Source organism: Apteryx mantelli, chromosome 14, assembly GCF_036417845.1.
Source record: "Apteryx mantelli isolate bAptMan1 chromosome 14, bAptMan1.hap1, whole genome shotgun sequence".
NCBI classification, from domain to species: domain Eukaryota; kingdom Metazoa; phylum Chordata; class Aves; order Apterygiformes; family Apterygidae; genus Apteryx; species Apteryx mantelli.
Window position 1 is genome coordinate 4,442,317 of NC_089991.1, and position 23,902 is coordinate 4,466,218.

Below are 23,902 nucleotides of genomic sequence, written 5' to 3' on the forward strand. Positions count from 1 at the left end.
TTTCAAACAAACTTGGTGAGATCTCATCAAAAGCAAACAGTAAATAACTTGTCGATCTGCTCTGCTTTCTGGAATTTAAGAGTACTTTGCACTGATGTAAGTGAGCCTGTGGCTATGTGTTTAATTGGGCTGCTTTGCAGTTTATTATACCTTAGTATTATATGTGCAATCTATCTTTTAATGTTTGCATTCTTCAGATACAAAAAATAAGTTTAACCATCTGATTCCAGCCCAAATTACCCCACTGTTAGTGCAAGCAGCTGTAGCGAGGGGACTCAGATGGCTGCTCCCCATCACGCTCACAGCTGAGCATCGTCTCCTTCACTATCTGTCTGTGGCAATGCCCGTGGGTATGAAAAGCAAAATAAATGCATGATGTTAAACTACAAGCGAAACAGCCTTTGAAAGCTCCCAGGGTGCAGGCAGGCCAGAAGCGAGCAGTACGGCTCTACAAATAGATGTTGCAGGTTGGAGCCGCACCGGCTGGTGCGGAGGATGGGGGAAGGAGGCAAGCCGGCCCCACACCTAGGTGTCAAAAGCGAAAGAGCCGTTTAAGCTATCCATTAGGCCTTGTAATTACTGACCATTTTTCTACCGGAGTTGTTTTATGTTTTAAGTCTAGTGATATGTGTTTTACAGAATGGCTTGAAGGTGTAAAAATGCTAGATAAATACAAAGTATTAGTTATAGCAGCCAGGAGGAGTGTGGAATAGCGTGGCTGAGGGGAGGTAAATGCAGTTGCAGGCAGGTCCGTTTTCCTTGGGGCTCTACGCGCTCTCACGTGGAGGAGCTCTGGGGCGGGTGCGTGGCTAATGATGGGAGGCAGGTTTGGCTGATGTTTCTGGTGGGCCTTTGCTGCACTGATGCTTCTTGCTTTTGTAATTTAAGCGTACATTAAATGTACAATAAATCCTGTGCTCATAGTAAGATAAGTGCAGTTGTTTATTCTAGAAAGAGTATATTAGTTTTAATTTAGACTTCCCTTGTTTTTTAACCCTCTTGGATAAAAGCCTGAAGTATTGAATTTTTCTTTAACAGGTTTAGTGTGCTGCAGGTCTTGATCCTGATTACTTTTAATCTAGTGAAAATTGGAGATAATTTCTCGGGAGTCAGTGCAGCTACACTTTGGCAAAACAGCTCTGGTTTCGGAAGTTTTCCGATCCCCTCCTCGGTTTGCGCAGCCGGGTCGGAGGCTCAGGATAAGAGAGCAGAATCATGGAGAGGCATCATTCGCATGAGCTCCCTTTTATTGCATGTGTTGTGGGTTTACGTATATACAGATGGTTCCTATCCCAAAGAGGTTTTTTCCTCCAGGAATAAATAGGGTATGACTTTAAATATCGTTTTCAGTATTTGGTGGTGTTTATCTTCATTAACTTGCTAGTGACCCCAGCATGTGCCCTCAGCCACACGCATTACATGCCAGGTGTTGGGAATTTAGCTCTTAATCTGAGAACAGAAGCAACTACAACCACAGCTGTTACCAGAAGGAGTAAAAAGCTCTGCTTCTACGACTTGCAAATAATATGAGTAGCCACAAGGTGTCAACCTCCACCGCTGCTGGGGAGCGCCAGCTCGGAGCCAGCCCTGGCAGGGAGCGGGCGTTCGCTTGGTCAACCCAGCGCGGAGGTTCAGGTGGGAAATCCTGGTATCTGGCTTCAAGTAAGTGGCAAAAATTCTCCCAGTTTTTTCAGAACATGGAAAATTGCTTTTTTTGTAACCATTCTTTTTGTTTCCCTTTGATTTCCTTGAATGTTTTGCACTGTAAGCTTCAGCCACATTGGACGTTCTCGTTGCTGCGTGTAGAATGGGGTCCTTGTTACAGAAAGCTTAGTATCGGAAAAAGTAAGGTGGAGGATGGCTGGAGAAAAGACGTATTATCAGCGCCACGTTATGGCTGCGTGAGGGGTGAGTCGCTGCAGACCTAGGTCCTGGTCCAGGGCTCTCGTGCAGGTTACAACACCTTGTAATCAGCCTTAAAACAGAGGGACTGACATTCGGTCAACTCTTTGGATGATCAGGACACAGATGGCCTAAAGCTGAAACTCTAGGAAAAGAGGAAGATTGGCTTTCTACTGGGAAGCGGCATCTTTCTTTTCCTATTTCAACTCCAGATTTCAGAGCTGGCTGCTAGCTGACTTCCACTGTTAGCTTTTATGATAAAAAGCAATGTGAATCCAAGCAGTTGGCCGCCTTGGCGTGCACGGCCTTGTCCTGCCTGGCATTGCAGTGCCTGGCCTTGGCCCCCTGTCCCGGCAGGACCGGGAAGGGCTTGAGGGCCGGGGATCTGACCACGACCCACTTGCTCTGTGGACCAAAGTAAGCACCTGAGGTCGGATGCTGCTGCTCTGATCAGAGATGCTGCTGGTTTTGTGCTGTTCCCTTTGTGTGCCACGCTGTTTCTGTCCTCCTCCACTGCATCTGCTTTTCTCCTGGTCTTAGAAGATTATTTCCCAGGCATGATAAGCCCAAGGGGGAGGGAGGGCAAAAAAAGCTGGTTGTATTTGGCATTTTTTGCTTGCTAGATAACTATTTCCAGACCTCACTGTGCAGTAAGCTGCTTGGTGCAGTTGAACCGTTGGGTTTTACATGTCGGGCGACATCAGACTTTCTCCATTTGCTCTATCACTCCTAGCAGCGCTTCCTTGTGGGTGCTGCGCTTAGACCCAGGACTCTGGGCCTAACCTTGGCCGAAGGCACGTTGCACTTAGCAAGTGTAATCCCTTTCTGCAAAAAGGCAATCCTGGTATACCCTCCTCCTGCTCCGCAGACCTGCTCCCTGCATGCGCCAACCGATTCGAGGTCGAGTTTGAGGTGTAGCATTGGGCAAACCCGTTCCGCCTGGGGAGGAGCGGCACTTGGCTGGGAATTACTGCTCCAAGGAGGAACGTTTGGTGCTGTTCTTCCTAAATGCACTCCTCCTCCTCCGTTCTTGGAAACACCTGTAGTGAGATTGGCAGCCTCGTTATTCCAGGGAGTTCTGGGCTGGTTTGTTTTTCTGAATGTATTTGCGAAAGCGATAAGTCCTCTAGACTTAGAGAGGAAGCTGAAGTAAACCCCAAGGAAAAATGGAAATGGTGCAATTATGAAGGTAATAGAAATGGAGACGTATTTTTATGCAACACAATGGAATGGGCAGTAATGAGGCAAAAATGCTGAGGGATAAAGACAAAAGACATTTCTTCCGGGATTAGAAGTGAGCACAAAATTGCCGAAGCTTACAAAAAAAAAAAAAAGCCTGTTGTAGCATTTCTTTTCCTTTAATAAGCTTCTTTTTCTGGGAGTTCTGAGTGTTCAGATGTAGCACACTTAGTGCCTAGTAACCTAACAAAGCGTTGATTGGTGGCTCTGCGGAAAGATTTTTCTTTTCCTTGTAGGTTTTCTAGCCGTGAAAAGCCACAAAGATCAGTTGCTTCAGAATCCTTAATTAAACACAACAAAGAAGGGCAATTAGAGCTGTGTTTTGCTCCTGGCATCCAGCAAATCTTGCAGGGCTCAAAAACCTTTTCTTTGCCCCAAGATTTATGATGGGAATAAATCATAATTATTCCTGTAATTATCAGCTGTGAGCAAACACCAGCAGGATTTTTTTTTTTTTTTTTTTTGGAGGTTCTGAAACATATCCAAAAGGAATTCGCTAGCCGCTTTTGTCTGGTAGGAAGAAAAACAAAAACACAGGCGTGGCGATTTTCCCAGGCCTTGGCCGCCTGCCTTCCTGTCATTTCATGTCATGTCATGTCATTCCTCCCTCGCAGGTCCTGCGTGCCCGCTTGGCGTAGGCCAGCTCCCGTTGAGCTGGACTCCCTCCATGTGTGTCGTCAGAGGAGTCTTTGCTCGAAGCACTGATAATCTAAATGGACAAAAGATGGTAGAAAAATATCAGGGGAGATAAGTGCTTTACACCCGAAACATGACCCACGAATGACACAGACAAACGCTAGCTGGTGTTGCGTCTCTATCAAGTATTTCCTCCAGGGACCTCTGCTTTATCGCCGTGGTTGGATCAAATTGTGCTCGTACCTAGCAAGAGACAGCAAGGTCTCCTCTTCACGTGTTTAAGGTGCTGGCGCGTGTGTGTTGTTTTGCCTTTGGAAACTGGGGACACAACTCAACCGTAGCGACTGGGGAGCTGTAATCGTACTGGGGAAGGCTGGGCTGTGGGTCCTGCGCTTGCTGGGGAACGGGTGGCCAGAGGGAGAAGCTGCTGAGCGAGATGGCAGAGCTGGCAGAAAGCCATAGACCTGGTATACTGGGCAGCGTCTCCTAATATTTTAAAGGATTTGGGGTGGATGGTTTGGAAACGAATCTTCCTAGGGTTGTGTGGCAATTCAGTTCCCTGAGCAGATGTGATGGACAGGGCTCCTGTCAAGCCAGCTTCAGCCAGGCATCCTCTTGACCACGTGTGCCCTTAACACGCACGTTTCCATGTTAATGTGCTAATATGATGGTGCATGCGTGCTCCGAGCCAGCTTTCAAGTGTTCTTCACCGCAAAGCAAAACAGCTGCATTTTCTTTGTGTTGGGGGTCTCTCGTACCCAGTTAAGGACATGCAGAAGCTTCCTCTTTGCAGGCAGACTTTGCAGGTATTCCCGATCTGATTTATAGCAAAGACGGTCCCAGGGCCGCAGAGGTGTCTCCAGCCTGTCTGTGGAGGTTGTTCGTTGCCACTAGATGTCCTTTCAGCCCTGCTTTCTCCCACTGCTCCTCCACCTCCAGTGCAGCCATCTGGGCTGAGCCCCGCTGGCTGTGGACCGAGCGTGGCAGGGACACCAAAGGGCTCTCGGCCCTGCTTGAGGCCGTAAGGAGAACAAGAAACGTAGAATAAACCTTGCTGCTATAACGTATGAGCCTGATATCAGCAGACTGGGTCCTTTCGAAACTCCTTCTGATTTTGCACAGCTTTGTCTTGTGTGGGGCTGGTTAACATAAATATGGATGCTTTTGAAAGTGCCAAAAAAACAACTTCTGCATTTGTGCTGGGTGTTAAATACCTGCTTTAATACCTGTAGTATGAATAAGGGACTATTTATTATATCGGTGTCTGGAGACCTTGGTGGGATTACCGCCACCCAGGCAGGTGATGCCCAGGCGCATTGAACATCACCTGATTGAAGTGATGGTCTAAGGAAGCAATCTTGAGGGGGGGGGGATTAAAAAATCAGTTTCACAGAAGGAAATGATGACCCAGACTTCTGCATGTGTTTAGCTGATGTCTCTCTATGAAATGACAGCCTGAATACATTTACAGGTGGGGTCCAAGAGATGCAGGTCCAACCCCATGGCCCAACTGGAGCTCTGAGCTCTGTGGCCAGGGAGGGATGTGATGGGGGATGGCTCATTCAGGGCCTCTGATTTGCCCTTTCTGACTAGAGATGGCTCTAGAGGGGTGAGTCAGCTAGATGCAATAGCAAAAGCTGGGTGCTGTGAACACCCTTACATATGTCTTTACCCGATGGTGGGAGTACAGGAGCCGCTATCGGTGCGCCTGTTGCCTAATGCTCTTGTGCAGCTTGAGGAGAGCTTGCAATTGCAGCTGCAGACTGCTTATTGCTCAGGTAATGATAATAGCAGCTCCTCTTCTGCGGTGGGTTATGTCAGGTAAAGGAATTACAGAAAGTCCTTTCTGGAGTGGTTTGCCAGGATGAGACATGTGCTGGTTACAAGCATGTCTGTGGGCTTGTGAGGTCTGGCCTTTCCAGGCAAACCGAGCACCCTCCAGGAAGCACTTAGTACTCTGCAGTTTGGGATCAAAGGGAAACGAAGAAATAATAGAGGCAGAATATTTTTGATATTGTAAGCAAACACTGGGTCAGCGAGAGCTGCAAACAGCTCCTCACAAATACTTATATATATTTCCATTTGGGACCACACACGCCAGCCCATTGAAAGAAACAAACGGAACGAGCAGAAATCCCAGCAGGAATGCTGTGAATGGAAAACTCGGAGTGCCAGAACTTAGAGCCGTGCTGGAATGAAGTCGGCATGGCTACAACTTTCAAACCTGGCTGCCTCAGCTTCTGGATCTGAAGTCCAAACTGAGCCAACAGCCCAAAATAGTGTTTCTTTCTTTTATTTTCTCTCCAAGGGTGCCGAGCACTCGGAATCAGTGAAGTCTGATTCTGTGCACATCTGGATTTAAATGTGCCACTCTTTGGAAGCTGGCTTTGGAGAAAGTGGCTGGTGTTTAACGGGAAGTGCATTTTGGAGAATGCAAGCTCTGCCTGAGCTTAAACAAAAGCCAGCTAAGAGCTGTTAGATTGTATGGAAGGCTCTTACCCGTTGGACAGGCGCATCTTGGTCTGCCTTTGAGTGGGACTCGGCTGGACAGGGCTTTCTGGAGGTGGTGGCATTTGCTCCAGGCTTTCTACAAAGGTGGATCCAAATGACGCCAGTTCTGACATTGTTTTATTAGTTCAGCGGGCATTTATCTTGTAATATTGTCCTCAACTTCCTGAGCAGGTCTCTGTCATGACCAGGGAGAAGAAACCCCCAAAGGCCACTCTGATTACTTTAACACCGGTCCCGCGTTTGCACAGCCCCGTGCAAGTTTAGTTAGTGCAGCGCGAGCTTTCATGCGGTCCGAACGTGGTCGGAAAAGCTCTTCCTTCGCGTAGCTCACCAGCAAGGCCCCGTGGCTTGATTTAAAGAGCTCTGGGGGGGCTGGGGCATGGCAGACACCTGGAGGCGCAGGTCTGCGGAGGGAGCGAGAGCACCAAGGCGCCTAACGCCGACCCCCGAGCAGCTATCGCTTGTTAATAAACTTCTGGCCATTGCTGACCTAGACCATATATGAACAAGTGAAAGGCAAGTGGTGAAAGGATCTGTATAACGTTACTAATCCCGTGTACGCTCTCGCTGAAAAGGCAAGGCAGGTTCCCCCGCTGCTGTTGTGTCCCTTTGCTGCAGCTGCTTGATTCACCCTCGTGCTCTTATTAAAATAGAACCTGATAGCGTAATTACTGACTGCAGCCGGCGATACGCGATGCCGGAGGGAAGGGCAGGGGGAGGCGGGCGAGCTTTGCGGGCGTTGTCCGCAGGGCTCGTCCGGCCGGTTTGCTCCGTCACCGGGCGCTCCTGGCTCCAGCGCTCCGGAGCTCGGCTTTGCAGGTTGCACGGGGGGAAAGCAGTCGCTGATGGGGCTCCCTGGAAGCTTTGCTGAAGGGTTTGCATCCCAATCGCCTAGTGTAGGTGCTTGAGTAAAGGCACCGGGGATCAGCTTGGCTGTGCCCAAAATGCAAAAGCCAGATATGCTTAAACTAAAGCCTGGTTTTGTTTTCGGTCGCCTCTGAGGGGGGAGGGCAAGGTCTTGGGGCAGCTCGCTCGGAGCAGAGGTGGCTTCTGCACTCCACCGCCGTGCTCCGGCCGATCCGCCGCATCCGCATTGCTTCCCGTGAATTCCCCTGGGATGAACCTGAGGGTTCGCTGCGCCAGTGGGCGCAAGCAGCGGGGCCGAGGTGCCCCCAGAGCTGGCCGAGCGTTTGGGCTGCCGGTGCCTGGGGAGCAGCCCGGGCCGGCTCGTGCGTGTTCGGATTGTGCCTCGGCGGCCCGGGCTTTCAATCCCAAAGTAAGAATTTATGGTCTGTATTTATGGGAGGTGAGACTGCGCGGTCTCGTGGGGCCTTGCAACCTGCAGGTTTGCTGGGAAAAGCAAAACCAACCTTCGGGTTGTTACCAAATCTAGGTGGGGGAGTTGCCTATATATACACGCATTTATATACATATGTATACATATCCCTATATACATATATGTACATTTAAAAAACATTTTAACAAATTATGTTTCAGTCTGCAGGAAAGCAGCTGCTGTTTCTAATGCGTAACAATTATCTCCTGACATGCTACTTCCCATCACAACTGCAGTATCACAAAGGGTGACGGATGCTCCTCCTGTTTCTGGGAACTTAAACCTGCCTGGAGCTGTGGTTTCAAAAACAAGCTCTGTCAGTTTTTCCCTCTTTATGATTTAAATCCATGTTTCCAGCAGCGATTCTGTTCTGAGGAAAGATTTCAGGTTAATTGGAATGCCTGTATTGAAAAAATGATTTTTTTTTTTTCTTTTCTTCAGACTTTCATTCCAGCAAGGGTGGGGGGGAAATTGGTTTCCTCTGTGCCAATTTTCCCTGGTTATTTGGGTCTGGCAGCCAAACCCAAAGCTAAGTCATTTGTATGGCCTATATCCTGCTAAAGTGTGAATCACTGCATTGAATTCGGGCAACTATTATACGCAGGATTCCCAATGAAGTGTTAACCGCATCTTGTGCAATTGTATCAACGCTTTTCCAGGAAATACATTGCCTGGTAGCAGTTAAGTAAATAAACTTTCTTGAAGTCGGTTGGTATGTTGAAATCGAGTCTTCTCAGTGAAAAACTACTGGTTTTGTTAAAGTATGAGTCAAGAAATGACTCTGCTGCATTGCTCTCTGTGTGTAGCACCAGGGATGCACGCAACATGCTGATGGGTGGAGCGTGCGGCTGGGATGGGAACCCCTGTTCGGCTTTGCTCTGGGTGAACCTGGGAATTTGCACCTGTGTGCAAAGCAAGAATGCCCTAACATGTATTGCTTATATTAGGGCATATCTTTCTCAATGTTAGTTGCTTGGAACTATTGCACTTGGTAAAACTAAGCAAATGCCAACTGGATGGTGGTGAGAGGGGCTGCTCGGATAGCCCACGGGTCTGCGTTGCCTGTGGTTCACATGCCCTGTCCGAAGCAGCGGTTTGGAGTTGATATCCCCAGGGCTTAATTTCTTAAATATCCTGGGGTCTTTCTTAAGCCTTTTATTAAAAAGAATCTGAAGTTCTTAGCTCCATCCTTATGCAGAATGTGAAAATATTTTGAAATCTAATAGCTGTTTCTCCTTCAGCTCTGCTGGAGTATTAGCTCAGTAAATAAGCAGGTCTCTTAAGGAATTTATTTTTACTGTTCCTGAGTAGAAAACATCTTCTTCAAGGGCTGATATCTGATATTCCAGCACTCCAGGAATAGGTACATGCCAAAAAGCTGATCTGTGGAAGGAAATTAATTTTTTTCCCCCCGCCTCCCCCAATACGTGGGCATGTGAAAAACATGACAAGCGGCACATCCGTTGTATATCGCAACATGAGCGTGCCCCTTGCCGTGCCGAGCTCGGCACGGAAACCACCTGAGCTGGAGAAACCCCTTCGGCTGAGATCCGGCCTTGCCGGGGTTTTATCCTCCGGCCGGCTGCTGGGAGAGCCGCGCCGAGCTCCGCAGCAGCCTGGCGCAGCGCGGGGAGCGGCGGGGAAGGGAGAGGGATGCTGCTCGGAGGATACCAGGTGCCTTTAACGTGTTTAAACTCTTGCTGGTTTAACAGTTTCTAGCTGTTACTTCCCTTTCGGCTGAGCAGGGCGAGAGGCGTTTTGACCGGTTGTGCGCGGAAACCCGGCGTTAGCGCAATAACGCTGGGGGAGCGATGGGGGTGGTTTAGGAATTGCGTAGGTGTTTCGCTGGGCGCAAAGCCCATCCTTCAGGCATATGGGAATATGTATATGTGTATGTGTGTATATATATGCAACTCCCCCACCTAGATTTGCAGGGCAAATCCGCGGGGCAAAAACTGCAGTGGAAGAGGTGGGTGAGACTGGGACTGTTTTGTTGTCTGACTTCCATTGAACAGCCTCGCCTAATTTAACTGAGAACTTATAAATCACTGCATTTTATTTGCCTTTTATATATGGATGCGGGGTGGTTGATCTATATTTGTTTAACATAACACTAGACTAGTGGCTATACGCATGTGCCATAGCTGCTGTTTATGTAATAAGATTCCTCAGTATCCGGGTACAGTCCAAATCCTAAAATGAGAAAGTGTTAAACAGAACCAGAATAACACTTTCTAATTCCAATGGGAGCGAGTTGCCATGTCTCTAAATCAGCTTTTCTGATGCGGTGTTTTCCCAAAACCAATTCAGCCACCCCCCCCCCCCCCCCCAAAAAAAAAAAAAATACCACCACACCTCATTAGGAATGGCTGGAGTTTTGTGATGGCTTAAGAAAATTTAAAAGCTCTTGTCAGCTTTTTTAAATATATTTTTTATTACTTTTTTCATTTGTCTTAGAAAGAAATATGAAATCTGCATGCAACCTTCTAAATATTTCAAACATTTAAATAGCATATGATAATTTAGCAGTACAGTACATTATACAGAAAGATAATATAGGGAGATTTCCTATAGTATATTTACAAATGAAAAGGTAGTTTTGTTATTTTATTTTAAAAAGAGGAATGCACTGCTTAACATTGAAGTATTACATTCAAAATAATGAATATGTTGTATTGTGGCTAAAACACATATAGATATTTGTTTACCCTATCATATTTTTCATAAAAAGGTACCTTGTAAAGGTTTTTTGCTACAAATCTAAGAAATCATACACAATAGTCTCGAAGCTTAAAATGTCTCAGTACTGAAGCTGCAAACTTTCCGTAAGAACTTCAAGTGGAGAAAAAAGAACAAATGTTTTTCTTAGTAATAAAAATGACCTAGAAATGCTTTCTAGCGTACACAATGTTAAACGGGACACGTGGTGCGCTCCACCTCGCAGCAAGACCCCAGGCCGTTGCAGAAGTGATGTTCGGATCCCTTCGACAATACGCTAAGGGACCTCGTTTCTGCAGCTTCAGAGGCGTTTTGCACAGCGAACCAGTCTTTGGTCCCCGGTTTGTGCCGCTGGGGCGGAGGCTGCAAACATGACAAACGACCACAGCACCGAAGCTCTCCCAGCGCGAAGGGGTGAGGGACACAACCGTATAATACCTTTACAAACGGCAAGGTTTGTCTAGTGAGCTTATAAAGCTCGATTGCAATCATAGTGAAGTATGAATGAATAACAATAAAAAAAAAAAGACCTCTTTAAAATGAAAAGCATGAGTTTTCCCGGTCTCAGTACAAAGCAGACAGGTATGAAATCTGAAGTGCAAGAGATGCTTATGAAATCTGGAAGCCTTTTGCACACGGCTATAAAATGTAAAAACTGACCCTTGGTAAAAAGTGCTTTATAATAATATAGAATTTGTGTCTTATGTCTGTGAGAGAAATAATCTTCTGCAGAGTCCAGTCCTACGTCAGCCAGGAGAGTCTGGTCCGTTCCTCGCGCTGTTTCCTTCTACTCTTCATAAACCCTGCAAAGAAGGAAAGCCAAGAGCAAGCCGTTTAAACTATTTTATCAAGCAGCGAAACAGCCCCCCTCCAGATGATTAAGAACTAGAAGCCCAATTTTTAACCTTTGCTTAAGTAAATTGGGAAGTGAGTTAGTGACTTCAGCAGAGTCGCCAGGTTCTTATCTGCGACACGGGTTGGAGCGGGGGCTTTGAGCTTGCCACCCCGGCTCCTTTTGGCCCTGCTGGGAGCAACAGTCTCAACCGTGCTCAGGATTACTGGGACGTGTAAGATGAGGAAATCTGTGTCCGATAATACGCTTTAACCACTCGCCGCTGATCGCCCTCCTTCTGGCTGAGCTCCGCTTCCCCCGGTGTCGGGGAGAAAATTTGCCTTTGCTGCAGAAGGGTGGAGCTGGGTCATGCTTCGTGCAGAGGCTCTTTCCTGGATGCTGGCTAACGCTGGGACTCACGCGGGTGGCCTCCCCACGGAGGGGTCTGGAGGGCTTCTCACAGCCCCAGGTGCTTCCTGGAGGGTGCCTGAGTCTGGGGCATGGCCCTGGACCCAGTGCCAAGGACAACTCCTCATTGCATCTCCCAGGGCATGTTTATGCTCTGAGTAAAATACCCTTCTTTCTTCTTGCAATCTTGACGTGCCCAGCTGTGGACTGAAGGAAGCTAGATCATTCCTACCTTCCTGCCTTGGTTCTTCTAAGAATTATTTCTCCTGAGAGTCACTGAAAGATTTGCCCTAATATTCAAGGGACTTTAAAGGCTCAGAAGAAGCCCCTGGTTCTCCTTGGAGGTGGTGGGAGTTGGGCAGCTCCCCTTGATTATAGATGAAAACACCACCATCAGGAATTCACGTTTCTCTTCTAGTTATGATTAGCTTGTGCTTATTTAAAAAAAACAACCAACAAAAACCCTCCTTGCAAGGGAGAAGATGGCAGTGCATCTTACCAGCAAGTTGCTGTTATCCTGGGAATGTTAAAACTGGCAAAGATGTGTGTTGCCAGAAACTGAAGGTTTTGAGATGTTATGATTAAAATGTGTGACATGAAGTAGGGCAGTCTCTTCCCAGCTCTATCTTACATGTGACTGTGGAAGTAATTTAGCTTTTTATCCTGGCCTTTTAACCATAAAAGGAAGGTGAGCACACGTAAGTAACTGAGAACAGCAGCTGACAAACAGTCTAACAGAAAATAATTACTATTTATAGACATAATAGCCTAATCTTGAGCCCTGCATGAGGAGGGAAAGGAACTGCATCAAGAACATCCATTTATAATTGCAGTATAGGATTGAAATAAGTCCTCTGTGCTGAAGAGTGCATTTGCAGTATGCAAAATAGGGGTCTCTAAGTCTGAGCACCGTTAGCTGTCTAGCTTGCCACCAGGATTTTCCCCCTTGTGCTGAGGTCGTTTAAAACAGACCCTGAGACGGATGTGCTAATCGGCGTTGGGGGATGTTGGCTCTTTCAGTCTGGCATTTCCTCCGGCACGGTCACGGCAGCAGCCCTGCCGACTGAGCCATCCCGCGGGGAAGCGTTGCCGTTGGCGGCAAGGACGGACCTGGCTTTGCACTCTGCCCGCAGAAACCGAGGGATGTCCCACCGCGTGAATGGATGCTCACCTGCCTTTCTCCTTCCATACTCTGTACCACTTCAGCAGCCGCACCGTGTTCTGGCGCTTGGGGTTCAAGCAGTGCTGCTGCTCGCCTCGCACCCGCGTCCACAAAGTTACGCTGCAATGGAAAGAGAGCGCTGGTTATGGGAGTCGTGGGAAAGAACCCACTTTTGTTCCTCAGTGGTTTTACATTTTAAAAAGCCAAGTGGATCTGCTTTACTCTTACTCCAGGTAACTCCAAAAACGGTCACGAGACTTTCACCCAGGCAGCAATGGAAGGACTTCCATGCTGTGTTTTATGGAAGATGTCTGCGTTTGCTGTAATAATGTGGGAACAGATCTTCAGCTGTTATGAATCAGTACAACTCTGTGGACAATATAGCACTGTGCTAAGTCATACCAGATGAAGACCTACCCATTATATTTAATCAGTGGGTTTTCTCTGCTGTCTGTTAGATATTTTCTTTTGCATTTAATAGCTGATTTAATTAGAGTTCATTCAGGCAACTACAAAGTCGTTGCACAAGGAGATGGTTCCCTTAGAATCAACAGTGCTGCATCCAAGAGAAAAGATTAGACTTGGATGTTGTTTTTTTTTTTTTTGTGGTCAGCAATATTTTAAATGCTTGCATGTGACGAGCTTCTTGATGGCCCAAAGGGCTGGCTCTGAGCACATCAGGGCAGGCAGACCTGGGGCCTTCAACCTCCTCAGATCAGTCTGTTTCTGCTGTCCTTGCCAGCAGCTGCAGGCTTGGTGTCCCTCCTCACCAGACATGCTGGGAGGCAAAACATGGCAGAGGTGTTCCCATCTACGTAGGCTTCCTCCCAGCGTGCTTAGTGACACCATCACTGTTAAGTGCTGGTTGGTCTTGCAACAACCAGGCTATGAGAAATCTGGCACTGCTCTCCAAGAGAATGGCTTTCCAGAAAAGCCAAAATTGCTATTACATCTCAGGGCTCAAAATCAACAGGTTTTCTAAATTTTTTTGTGATTAACCCTCCCTTTTTTTTATTGGAACTGTTCATTTTCTGGAAATACCATCCATAACAGGGAAATGGTTTTTGGTTTAACTGAAATACTACAGTGGAATTTTTAAAATACTGCTAGAAACATCAGTAAAATGATAGCAAAACCCAGAAATACCTGCTCATACTTACGGGGCTGCTTCTGTGATTTGGTTTAAAAAGGGGCTGTTTACCTCTAATACAAAAAGCGCCTTGCAAACACTTTCAGCTCACCCTACTCGCCAGTGTGCAGGGGGCATGGGCATGCCTTGCTCTTTCCTTAGAGGTGAAGCGCTCTAAGGTGCTAGCGTGAGCTTAGCTAAGGGTCTCGCTAGGTTTTTGTGTGTTGTACAATGGTGCCTTTCCATTCAATTAACCTTCTTCCCTGCTCTGCTTCTTCACTCCATCTCCAATAGGTGTAAATTAATGTCACCAAAAGATGAGGCATTACTTTCTGCGTTATTTTTGGGGAGGCCATGGCCCTTTCCCCAAAGCCTGGGGAAGCTGTGCAAGGCTTCTGGGAGTCTACACAGCTGCAGGTATCGGGAAGGGACAGTCACTGTTCAAACCTGAAGACCACCTCTGCTTCAAAGGCTTTCTCAGCCAGCTCCTCTGGGGATCAGTGCGTACATGAGAAAGGAATTTTTCCTGTAGCTTTGAACAGGAGCAAAACCAAGCCTCTGTCGAAGGCACAAGGCATGCAAATTTTAAGGAACTCGAGGTCAGTGCAAAGTTCCTTCATCCAGCAGCTACCTTCTCAGCTGTGGCTATTCATGCTTGTAGGCACTGTCTGATGCCAGAACCTGGCTTGGGTTTCTCCTCTGACACAGCATAGAGGGTATTTCTAGAAAGTGATGGACAAGCGAAATCACAGGGAGGAACAGGAACTCTCCTACAAAACAACAAACCCTAATTTTGCGCCAGAAGAAGTGAATAAGGACAATTCTGGATTTATCTAACCAGGAGAAGATGCGTGGTGGGGCTTTTCTAGGAATGAGATGTGCTACTTTGATGCTAGGTGTAGCTTTCGTGCTTTGGTGCTGTATCACCTTTCCGGCGTCTGGGTAAAGAAATATATTAATGACGGTGAAGCTATTTTTCAGATTTCCTAAGAGACCTGGGGGCATCTGCTCCCTTCAACACGCACATTGTTGTGCACCGCTTTTCTGCTGGGGCGTTGTGCAGTGTCGTGGGATGATGCCAGTGGGAGGCCGGAGGGCAGGGTGGGCATCCCAAGGGCAGCGTGTGGGGTCTGTATGCCCACAGTTCCTGGGGCTGCAGCACGTGGATGGGGGCTGTAGCTTTATCGGGCACCCCAAGCTGCCCCGTCTTGGCTCTTGGGGACGCTGCCTTGCGCCATGGCCATGATGCCTGCTTGTTAGGCAGACAAATTGTTACGTGTCTAAGAGTAGCTGCTGTGGGAGCTGATATCCCAAGCAAGGAGTTGTCTGGATGAGTCACAAGGAGATGTGCGGGGATGGAGAAGGGGCTGAAGCCCCAATGCTCTCATCTCTGCTGCGCTCCCTCCTGCAGGATTCCCGTGTCCCGTATCTGGCTCAGCTGGTCTCACCCCTGACAGCTACCTTCTCTTGGGGCCGGGGCTGTATGTGAGGGGAGCGGGTGGGTTTGACACCTTTCAGGCAGAAAGAATTAAACCTCCCTCCTATATTCTGCTGCTTTTTCTCACTGGGGGGATGTGACTACTGCCTGGTGGAGCAGACCATGAATCTTGACAGGTTTTGACTGGACCAAGGACTCAAGTTTAGTTGTCTTTACCTAGGACTGTGGTTCTTCATAAGGGGGGTTGTGTCCTAAGAAGAATTCCTTCCTAAATTGCACCTATATACCTGTGTCTTCTCTGCCAAACATAACTTAACTTCTTTCTCCCATATGAAAAGATATGAGAGCTTTCGAGGAGAGTAGGAGGAAAAGGAGCTTTCTGAACTCATTTTAGATGATCACCCCAGCAACAAAAACTCAGCTGCAGGAATTTAGATCTCCTGTGCCTTGTCCCAAGACTTCTGCATCAATCAGTTCTCTGAATATTAATTTAAACTTGCTTTCAATACTGACTTCAGGCTGCACTATGGTAGCCTGGAAAGGCACCGATGCCCGTGCATGAGCTTTCCCCTGGCCCTTGTTCCCCGTGGGCGTAAGCAGGGGTAATCCTTCCTGGCAGTGTGAGAGCTGGGGGACGGCTCTGTCCCGGGAGCCGGGTGCAAACCCGGAGCATCTCCCTTCTCCTGAATAGCATTACTCCAAACTTGCATAGCTGTCCAGCAAGTCCAGTTGGAACAGCAACCCACTCTCGCAAGGCATTTTGGTGCAGGCTGAAGCAGTTTGTATGCTGTCCTGACTTTCTGATTGCAAGTGGAAAGTTGCATTAATGAGGTTTGTTTTATCCCCATGCATTCCCCTCCCTCTTGGCCGCCAAGCCTGGCCCGGCTGCTTTTGAGCAGATGTCTCTCCTAGACCCAGCCTAGAAAAGCCCGTTATTGTTTTCCTGACAACGCTTTGCCATCCAGCCTCTGTTGGCATCCTGCTCTGGGGGAAACACGCTCCCGCTTGCTTCCTAGACAACAATTGAGCCTTCCAGGCACGGAGGGAAATCTCGAGCAGCAAATTCTTCAATTGCTTTTATGCCGCTGCAGCGCTTCCGCTGCTTTTGTTAAGGCCAGGTGATTGGCATGAGATAGGAGAACTGCTCGGCTGCACCCACTGAGCGAGCATTAGGGTGCCCTTTCTAGGGGAGCGGGATGCAGATGGAGATATGGGCGCTGCGTCGCCTGGGGCTCCTTCCCAGGCAGAGGGTAAAATGCTGGTGATTGAATCCCCTGCAAGAGGTCAGTGCTGTTTATTTAAAATGTTTGCTTGATGTGTTTGCACCCAAATGGCTGGTGCGAGATCTGAAGAGTTAGTGCCCCCCTGTACCCTAGTTGTGCTATTTAAAGGTCAAAGCAAACAAAGTAAAACTGCAGCAGGCTGATTCATGGGACAGATTCACACGGGGATGCTCTGAATGCAAATTATCTGGTCGGGTCGCCGCTGGCTGATTCTGGCTGCAAAGGGATGGGCACGACATTCCCCGGGCTAAATACTGCTCTTGGTTATACTGGTGTAAACCTGGAGGGTCTCGAGTGAGGCCAGCACGCTCTGTCCCTGCTCCGTCTGCTGAGTCTGGCCATTTGTTTCGGAGCGGGCAGGATCGGTGCCTCCTTGTTTGTGCTGGTCAGCTGAGAGCACGGTCTCTCTTGGGACCCATTTTCCCCCTCTTAGAGGACAGAGTTGGGTGCAGGTCTTTTCAGCTGATCTGCCCTTCTGGGTGGTGGTCAGTCCCATGGGCTGGCTGGCGGTTTGTGTGCGATCTTAAAGTATCCAAAACGGGACAGAAAAAAATCACAGATCACCCATATTTGAGATGAGGGGGGGAAAAAAGCGCTTCTCTTGAACCAATCACCAGCGATGTCAAAAATCCCCATGCCTGCCTCATTTCGGCTTTTCGCTGCATCTCTTTGAGGTTTCGCCGCAGCGTTAGTCACCGCTTTGCGGTGAGGCTAGGAGGAAAGTATTTTCCTGTGCACTAGGTAATCCCATGAAATGCCAGGGGATTGCTTTGGCACAGAGTAGGCAAAAATTTGACTCTGGTTAGGATAACTCTTCCTTGCAGAAACCACTGTGGACCAAATCCTGCTCTTGTTCTTACTCTGCACATCCCAAATAACTTGAGCAGATTGTTCTGGATTTTATATCGGGCAGCTCGGAGTAGAATTTGGTCCCTATCTTCAGTTGAATGAATGATTAGCCTTTTATTACTATCTGTTCCCTAAATATTTCCTTGACTGAGCAGACAACTACATTGATCGAAAACTCTGCTATCATTTTTCAGAGTTACACTTATTACATCTCATATAGCAAATGATTATTGCAGGAAATTAGCATACCAGGGCTTGATAAAACCAAAGAACAAAGAAGGAACTTGCAATGGAAGGTAATGCAACTGAGCTGATAGGAAAGCAAAAAAGAAAAAAATGCAGGAAAACTTACATAATCATCTCTTCCACGCAGAAGGGGTACCGTGGCTTTATTTCCAGCTTCCGGACATTAGAGAATCGTATTTTAGGACCTTTTCTTGAACATTTGCACTTTACTCCTACAAGAGAAAGCACTTACTCATGCGCCTGCGAAGCCTCCTGCATACCAAGTGTCCCTTCCCTGCTAGCATATGTATGTGTACGAACTTCAGTTTGATCTCGTAAGCCTCGGCAGAAAAAGCTGAATTTTGTAATGCTGTCGAGCTTAAAGGTAATATTTTTTTCTTATCCCAGAAAAATATAGCAACTTCCGGAGAAATACTTTTTAGAGCGCTGCACACATTCTGAGGCTTAGCCAATATGATGGCTTTTTAAAGTGCACCTGCTGTGATTAAACATAACTATATTTAACAAAAGCAAGATGAAAGAGTCAGAACTCACTTTAAACTGAATAAGCAAATGCAATTCTTAGTTACTTTCTCACTTCACTTGTTTCTCACTTAGAATTTGTAGGACTTTAAGTCACACTTCTAATTTTTTTTTTTTCTTCTCACGGCTGCTACGATGCCTTCTCAGCCATGCAAAAGCTTTTTCTTTTTCTTTTTTCCCCACCCCATCATTTTTATGCATAACAAAATACACACTGGTAAATTCAGTGAAATTCATGCCAACACATCCAGTTATGCTCTGCTCTATTTTCTGTGAAAACCACCACCAATTTAAAGGAGATATTTGAGTTATATTCCTGAAAAAGGGAGACCACGATGTGGTCCGTCGGACTGTGCGTTTGGGCTATTTGGCTAGCAACAGCGGGACAACTTTGTCACTTGTGTTTTGCCTTTGGGGGAAAAAAAAAAAACCCAAAACCTTGCAGCTACCTTGCACCCCCGATTCGATACATCCCTCCTCCCCGCAGGCCGAGGGACACCAAACCCTCCTCGGGTGCATCCCGAGGCAAAACAAAGATGAGCGGAAAAGCGGGACGCGGTTCGGAGGGGAATAGGTAGAAGGAGCTCGCTCACCTTCGGCGCTGGCTAAGCACATCGCGATGAACAGCAGGAGCAAAGCTGCTGTCAGGAGCTTCATGGTAAGGCAGCGGGTGCCGAGGGAGGTGTCGGGCCGGGGGTATCGATCTGTTTTCCCGCTGCCGCTCGTGGCTCCGCTCCGCTCCGCTCCGCTGGGGCCGGGCGCTGCCGCCGCTGCCGCCGCTGCCGCCGCTGCCGCCGCTGCCGCCGCTGCCGCCGCTGCCGCCGCTGCGGGCTCGGCTCCTGTGCGCGCTCTGCCGCTCGCCGCCTCTTGTCCTCTTTTAAAACAGCTCCCGCTGCCCTTGCTCCGACTCATTAATATGCAGAGCAACTCGGCGGCTCCCTCCAGCTTCCCAGCCCCGGGAGGGAGGGAGGGGACGGGCGGGTCGGGCCGGCCCGGGGGGACGGACGGACGGACGGACGGACGCGGCGCCCCGCGGGCAGCGGCGGCGCGGGCTCGGGGCGGCTGCTGGGGGCAGCAGCGGCGTTTCTGCGCCGGGCAAACGGGGGGAAAAACCCCACGGTGTGAAAGAGCGAGGGGGAGGCCAGCGCTCCGCGGAAATCCCCGCTCCTCCTGAAAGTAACGGGCGCTGAAATTTCACCTGGTGAGGAGGGCAACCTGTTTGCTTTAATGTTGTTTCCTGGCTTTAATGGGTTTCCAGATCGAAAGGAACCTTTGGTGAATTAAATAGGAATCTTTTTTTCCCAAGAGCATTGTTAGGGGGGCTTAGCATATAGAGTATTTTGGGTAATAATATTAATTAGGGCTGCTTTAAGTAATACTTGAGCAAAATGTCTGGAACAGGGTAACAACGCGCACGAACTTTATGAACGTGCGCGCATGTTCTCCCTCTCGGATGCTGTTTCTGATTCAGACACAGCTAAAACAGCCTCTTTAAAATCCACATTCCAGTTTTATGCCTATGTGACTGAAATGGGTGAAAATCAGGGTTGGGGCTCTAATTTCCTTTGTAGTAATGTATGTGAAATATGTTATTAACAAATACCTCTGCTGACCCCCGGTGAATCTCGGCCGTTCTCCCAGAACAGCTTCGGCTACGTTCCCCGCTTGCATACCCAGTGCAACCGCCTTTCCCCCGGTATTTTGTGTATTCAGCTCACACGCAGTCACACAGCCAAAGACAGTTGGAAGCTATATAACAAGCAGCCAAGGAATTAAACGTTTCTGCTAACTATATCCTTTAATCATAACCATAAACGCTAAAAAACAACCTAAACCGCCCATCCTGCCAGGTCAGGCGGTGGCTGGGAACAACCCGCCACGCACTCCTAGCTCCGATTTCAGTTCAAGTTTCCCACACGGTGGCTTCGCCGCCGCCGCTCATTGGCAGCGCTGGGCCGCGTCCGCTGCCCGGGTGTTGGCAGGCTGTGCGAGTACAGCCGCGCCACACACGCTGCACGTCGCGCACAGCCTCGCCGGCAGCCGCCCTGTTCTCGCCGGCGCTTTTCATGCGGGACGTGCCTGGACGGGGCTGCGTCTCCCGCAGGCTCGCGGCCGGCCGCCTCGCTCCGCTCCGTGCCGCGGGGAGGAGGCGCCCGGGGGGAGCTCGGGAATGTGGCGGGGCGCTTTTGGGGTGGAAAACCGCTTTCCGGGTAGGCTTGTGTGCCTACGGCCGGCGCAGCGGGGTAGGGGAGGGCGGCGGGGTGGTTTATTTTGCTGCGCTTTGGTCGCTTGTGCCGCAGAGGAGCGATGCGGCTCGGGGGCTGCAGCAGCGTCCCGCTGGGGCCGTTTGGGCCTGTGCGCATCGCTAAAGTGGCTAAAGAGAGGGTTGTTTTGCAGCCTGGCGATGAAAAACATGCACCTCAGATGCGGGAGATCTAGGGTCACATCTCCGAAAGACGTTTTCGGGATCTGATTGCTTACATGAGGCAGACCAAGTACCGCAGGGGAGCGGAAAAGGCTCATTTCCGAATGCTTGCTGGCCTGCGGGTTAGGGTGCTCACTGGGGAGAGGGGGGACCTCTTAAAAAACCTCACTCGCGTCCCGTCCAGGTGCTGTAATCCTGGGCTACTGCGACTTGGGGTTATTTTCTCCTCCGCAACCATCTTCACAGACCCTGTTCATCCCAAAGCGGAGTGGAAAAACCGCGGGAAGGGGGAGACGTTTTCCCTCCCCCTCTGCTAACGCGTTTGGGCGCAGCGTTAGCTAACGGCGGGCTGAGCTTCCCGCAGGCCAGGACGCTTGTGTACGATCTGGAGGAAAATTGAAGGAAACCCTTGAGCTTTCCAAGAGGTCAATCCCTGATTCTTTTAGGACTTCTGCTGTCACTCAAAACCAAGCTGGCTATAAGCCAAGCTTATTTAGCTATTGAATAAGCAAAGTACTACTCTGTTTCAGTTCCAGCTGACATGGAGAAATTGCTGTCTATGATGTGCATTAAGTATGATGACCGCCGATTACGTGACCAAGCAGTATCTTTATGTCCAGCACTGACTTTGATAGTAATTATTTCTGATAGCTCAAAGGTGTCTCTTGTCTGGTGTAACGGATTTGGGTCGCCGTGTACAGCTGTCTTTAGACCCGAAGCTGGCTGTGTCTGAATAACAGAACGACGATCACGGAAGAGGAATAAGCTTTGGCAAAGGATTTGAGGCACAGGAAACGGCTGCGTGCAATACACCATGGTCCGCATCAAAAGAAAACCTGATAATTGCAGATGTATTTCATTAGCTTATTTTCTTTGTGCGAGCGTATACCGAGCTGATGCCTCACGTGTCTGCAGCATCTCCGAGCGATCCGCGAAGCCGCAGCGCGTGCCTTTCTGCCGGCAGCTGGTGCTTCGCGCGGTTGGCGAGGACGGGGGCCGGCGCGGGGAGCGCTGCCCTGGCTCGGCGCTCGGAGGGCTCCTCCAGCCAGCCAGCGCCGAGCCAGGCACGTCGGCACGTCCGGAGCAGATGTCCTCCTGGAGAACGAGCGCTCGGAGCCCCGTAGGGACTGGAGGCGTTTGAAACCGGTCCCCCCCCAGCCTGGCCGGGTGCTGTAACCGCTGCACGCTAAAAGCGGGGCAGCAGGGGGAAGGGAGCTCGAGCGGTGGTGCGGGGTAGGACGGTTGGGCAACCTCCCCTTCCTGCTGCCCCGTCCGGAACTGCCCCGGCAAACCGGCCGCCTGGGGGGCGGCGGGAGGTCAGAGCATTCATTTCAGCCCCGCTGGCCGTCGCAAAACTGCCCCATCGTATATTAATGAGCCGGGGCTTGGTTTTGCTCCCTGCGAAGGGAACGCTGCGTAAGGGACCTAACCGTCGAGGTCGGCACATTGTCCTCAGCTCCGCGCTCGGAAAGCCGTGCGCGTCCCCGGGGAGCATATTACTCGTAGCATATTACCCTCTTTGTCCGGCTAATTAGAGGGACATTGTCATTATTGAAAGGTCTGGCGTTTCGTCTAATTAAATATTCTTTTCAGGTCTCTGCCCCGGCATAAGGCTCCCTGGCAAAGCAAGGGTAAAGCCTGGCTTTGCCTCCGAGGGTGAAAGTGGAGCCGCTGGCGAGGTCGGCTGTAATTTGGCCAGCGCGGTGCCTTACAGCAGGGACTGAATGCGAGAACCGTGTGAGAGGTACTTGCACTGGGGGTTAGCGGCTGTCCCCTCCAAAAATAAGAAAGTGCAGGTTTTGCAACCGGATTGCCTTGAAAAGCAAGAGGTTCTCTGGTTTTGGCCAACTGGAAGGAGAAGTATTTCAAGCTGAGCCTAACACTCAGCTGAACTAAAATGAAACACTTACACTTTAAGACAAAAAACAAACAAACGCTGCCATACGGGAGGTCCTTAGAGACAGAAGTATGGAAACAGAAGGGTTTATCCTTTAAAAAAAAAGAGAGAGAGTCAACATGGAAATGGGAGGGCTCCTGTTACTGGAAATATTTCACTATCGCCCATTGGGCTTATGCTGGTTATTTGGAGTATAGCATCAATTACGATTTGTATCAACCGTCCTTCAAAATTTCACAGGATGTTTCCTACAGGAAGGATGAGGAGTGCCAGTTGTCGGGAGAAATATTTGCAAAAAGGGCCCTGAAACTGAGGCTTGCTTATTGCTGTCGAGGCAAACTGCTGTGAATGGCTCATCTGTGCTTAACGTACAAGAATATCCTAATCAGCCCGTCAAGGAAAAGATTAAGCGTTTGAAGTGGCGTGACATAATCCCTGCGTAGCTTGTCGGAAATCTGGGAGAGGAATTAGGCTTAGATGCACGCTAGGAAATTTGGCAGTGAGGCTGAGGTATTGCACCGATGCATTTTATGTTGTGTGTAGGTTTTTTTTCCCCGAGTCTTGTCGAGTTTTTTTGCCTCTCGGGTAACGCAACCGTTTTGTGTGCAGTGCAAGGTGTCGTACAGGAGAGATGCTGTGTGCCCCCACGCGCAGCACGCGGGCTCCAGGCCCCCCAAAAGAGCGAGGAAGAAACTCAGTCCCAAACTTGAAGCGACTGGAGAGCTGCTTTGGATTTGGGGAGCGTGTTGCAAGCCTTGCTCCTCGGGCGCTGCCGTCGCATCCTCTGGTGGCTGTTAAAGGTTGTGGTCAAGTCTGTGTTTTCACCTTGAACTCTAAATGGCTTTTTTTTTTCTTTTTAATAGCTCTGAACAGTAGTTGTGTCATCCTTTTATGTTTTTGTCCGTCGTAAGTGGAACGTCAAAGCTTCGGATTTCGTCTTTTGTTTCTGGAAACATGAAACATATTTCAGGGAAAACAGCTGCGTTCCCCTCTGTGAAGTTTCACAATGGAGGAACTCTGCAAAATAAGGGCTGTATTGTTTTTGCGCTCGCTGCTTGCTTTTGATACGTTTTATTATGATTTCCATTATGAGATTACATTCTAGACACTGCTCCTTCTCTTGGGAATAGTTTTAAGACAACTCTCTTCATAGGCTTAAATTGCTCACCGAGAGGGGTTATTTTGCCAGGCTCGGGATGAGGAGGTCTGACCCGGGACTGCTGCCACGTGTCTGTGAGCCGTCTTTGAAGCTCTTCGTCCTGAATGAGTAAATAGCACTGCACTAACAGGGCAAAGCGGGGAACTGCTTCCTTCTATAGGGGACCTAAGAATCCCCTTTGGATGCGCAGAGAAGGGTTAATCCTGCCAA

The 23,902-nt window shown here is 49.0% G+C and overlaps 1 protein-coding gene across 1 annotated transcript; it reads right to left on the reverse strand.

Moving 5' to 3' along the window:
- Positions 1-10,080: 10,080 nt before the first annotated feature.
- Positions 10,081-18,971, reverse strand: CXCL14 (C-X-C motif chemokine ligand 14). The gene is made up of 4 exons (XM_013945901.2): positions 18,805-18,971; positions 17,796-17,901; positions 12,754-12,864; positions 10,081-11,145 (listed from the first exon to the last, which is right to left on the reverse strand). The coding sequence occupies exons 1-4, from the start codon at positions 18,866-18,868 to the stop codon at positions 11,130-11,132; spliced, it is 297 nt and encodes a 98-aa protein (XP_013801355.1). The 5' UTR covers positions 18,869-18,971; the 3' UTR covers positions 10,081-11,129.
- Between the last annotated feature and the right edge of the window lie 4,931 nt (positions 18,972-23,902).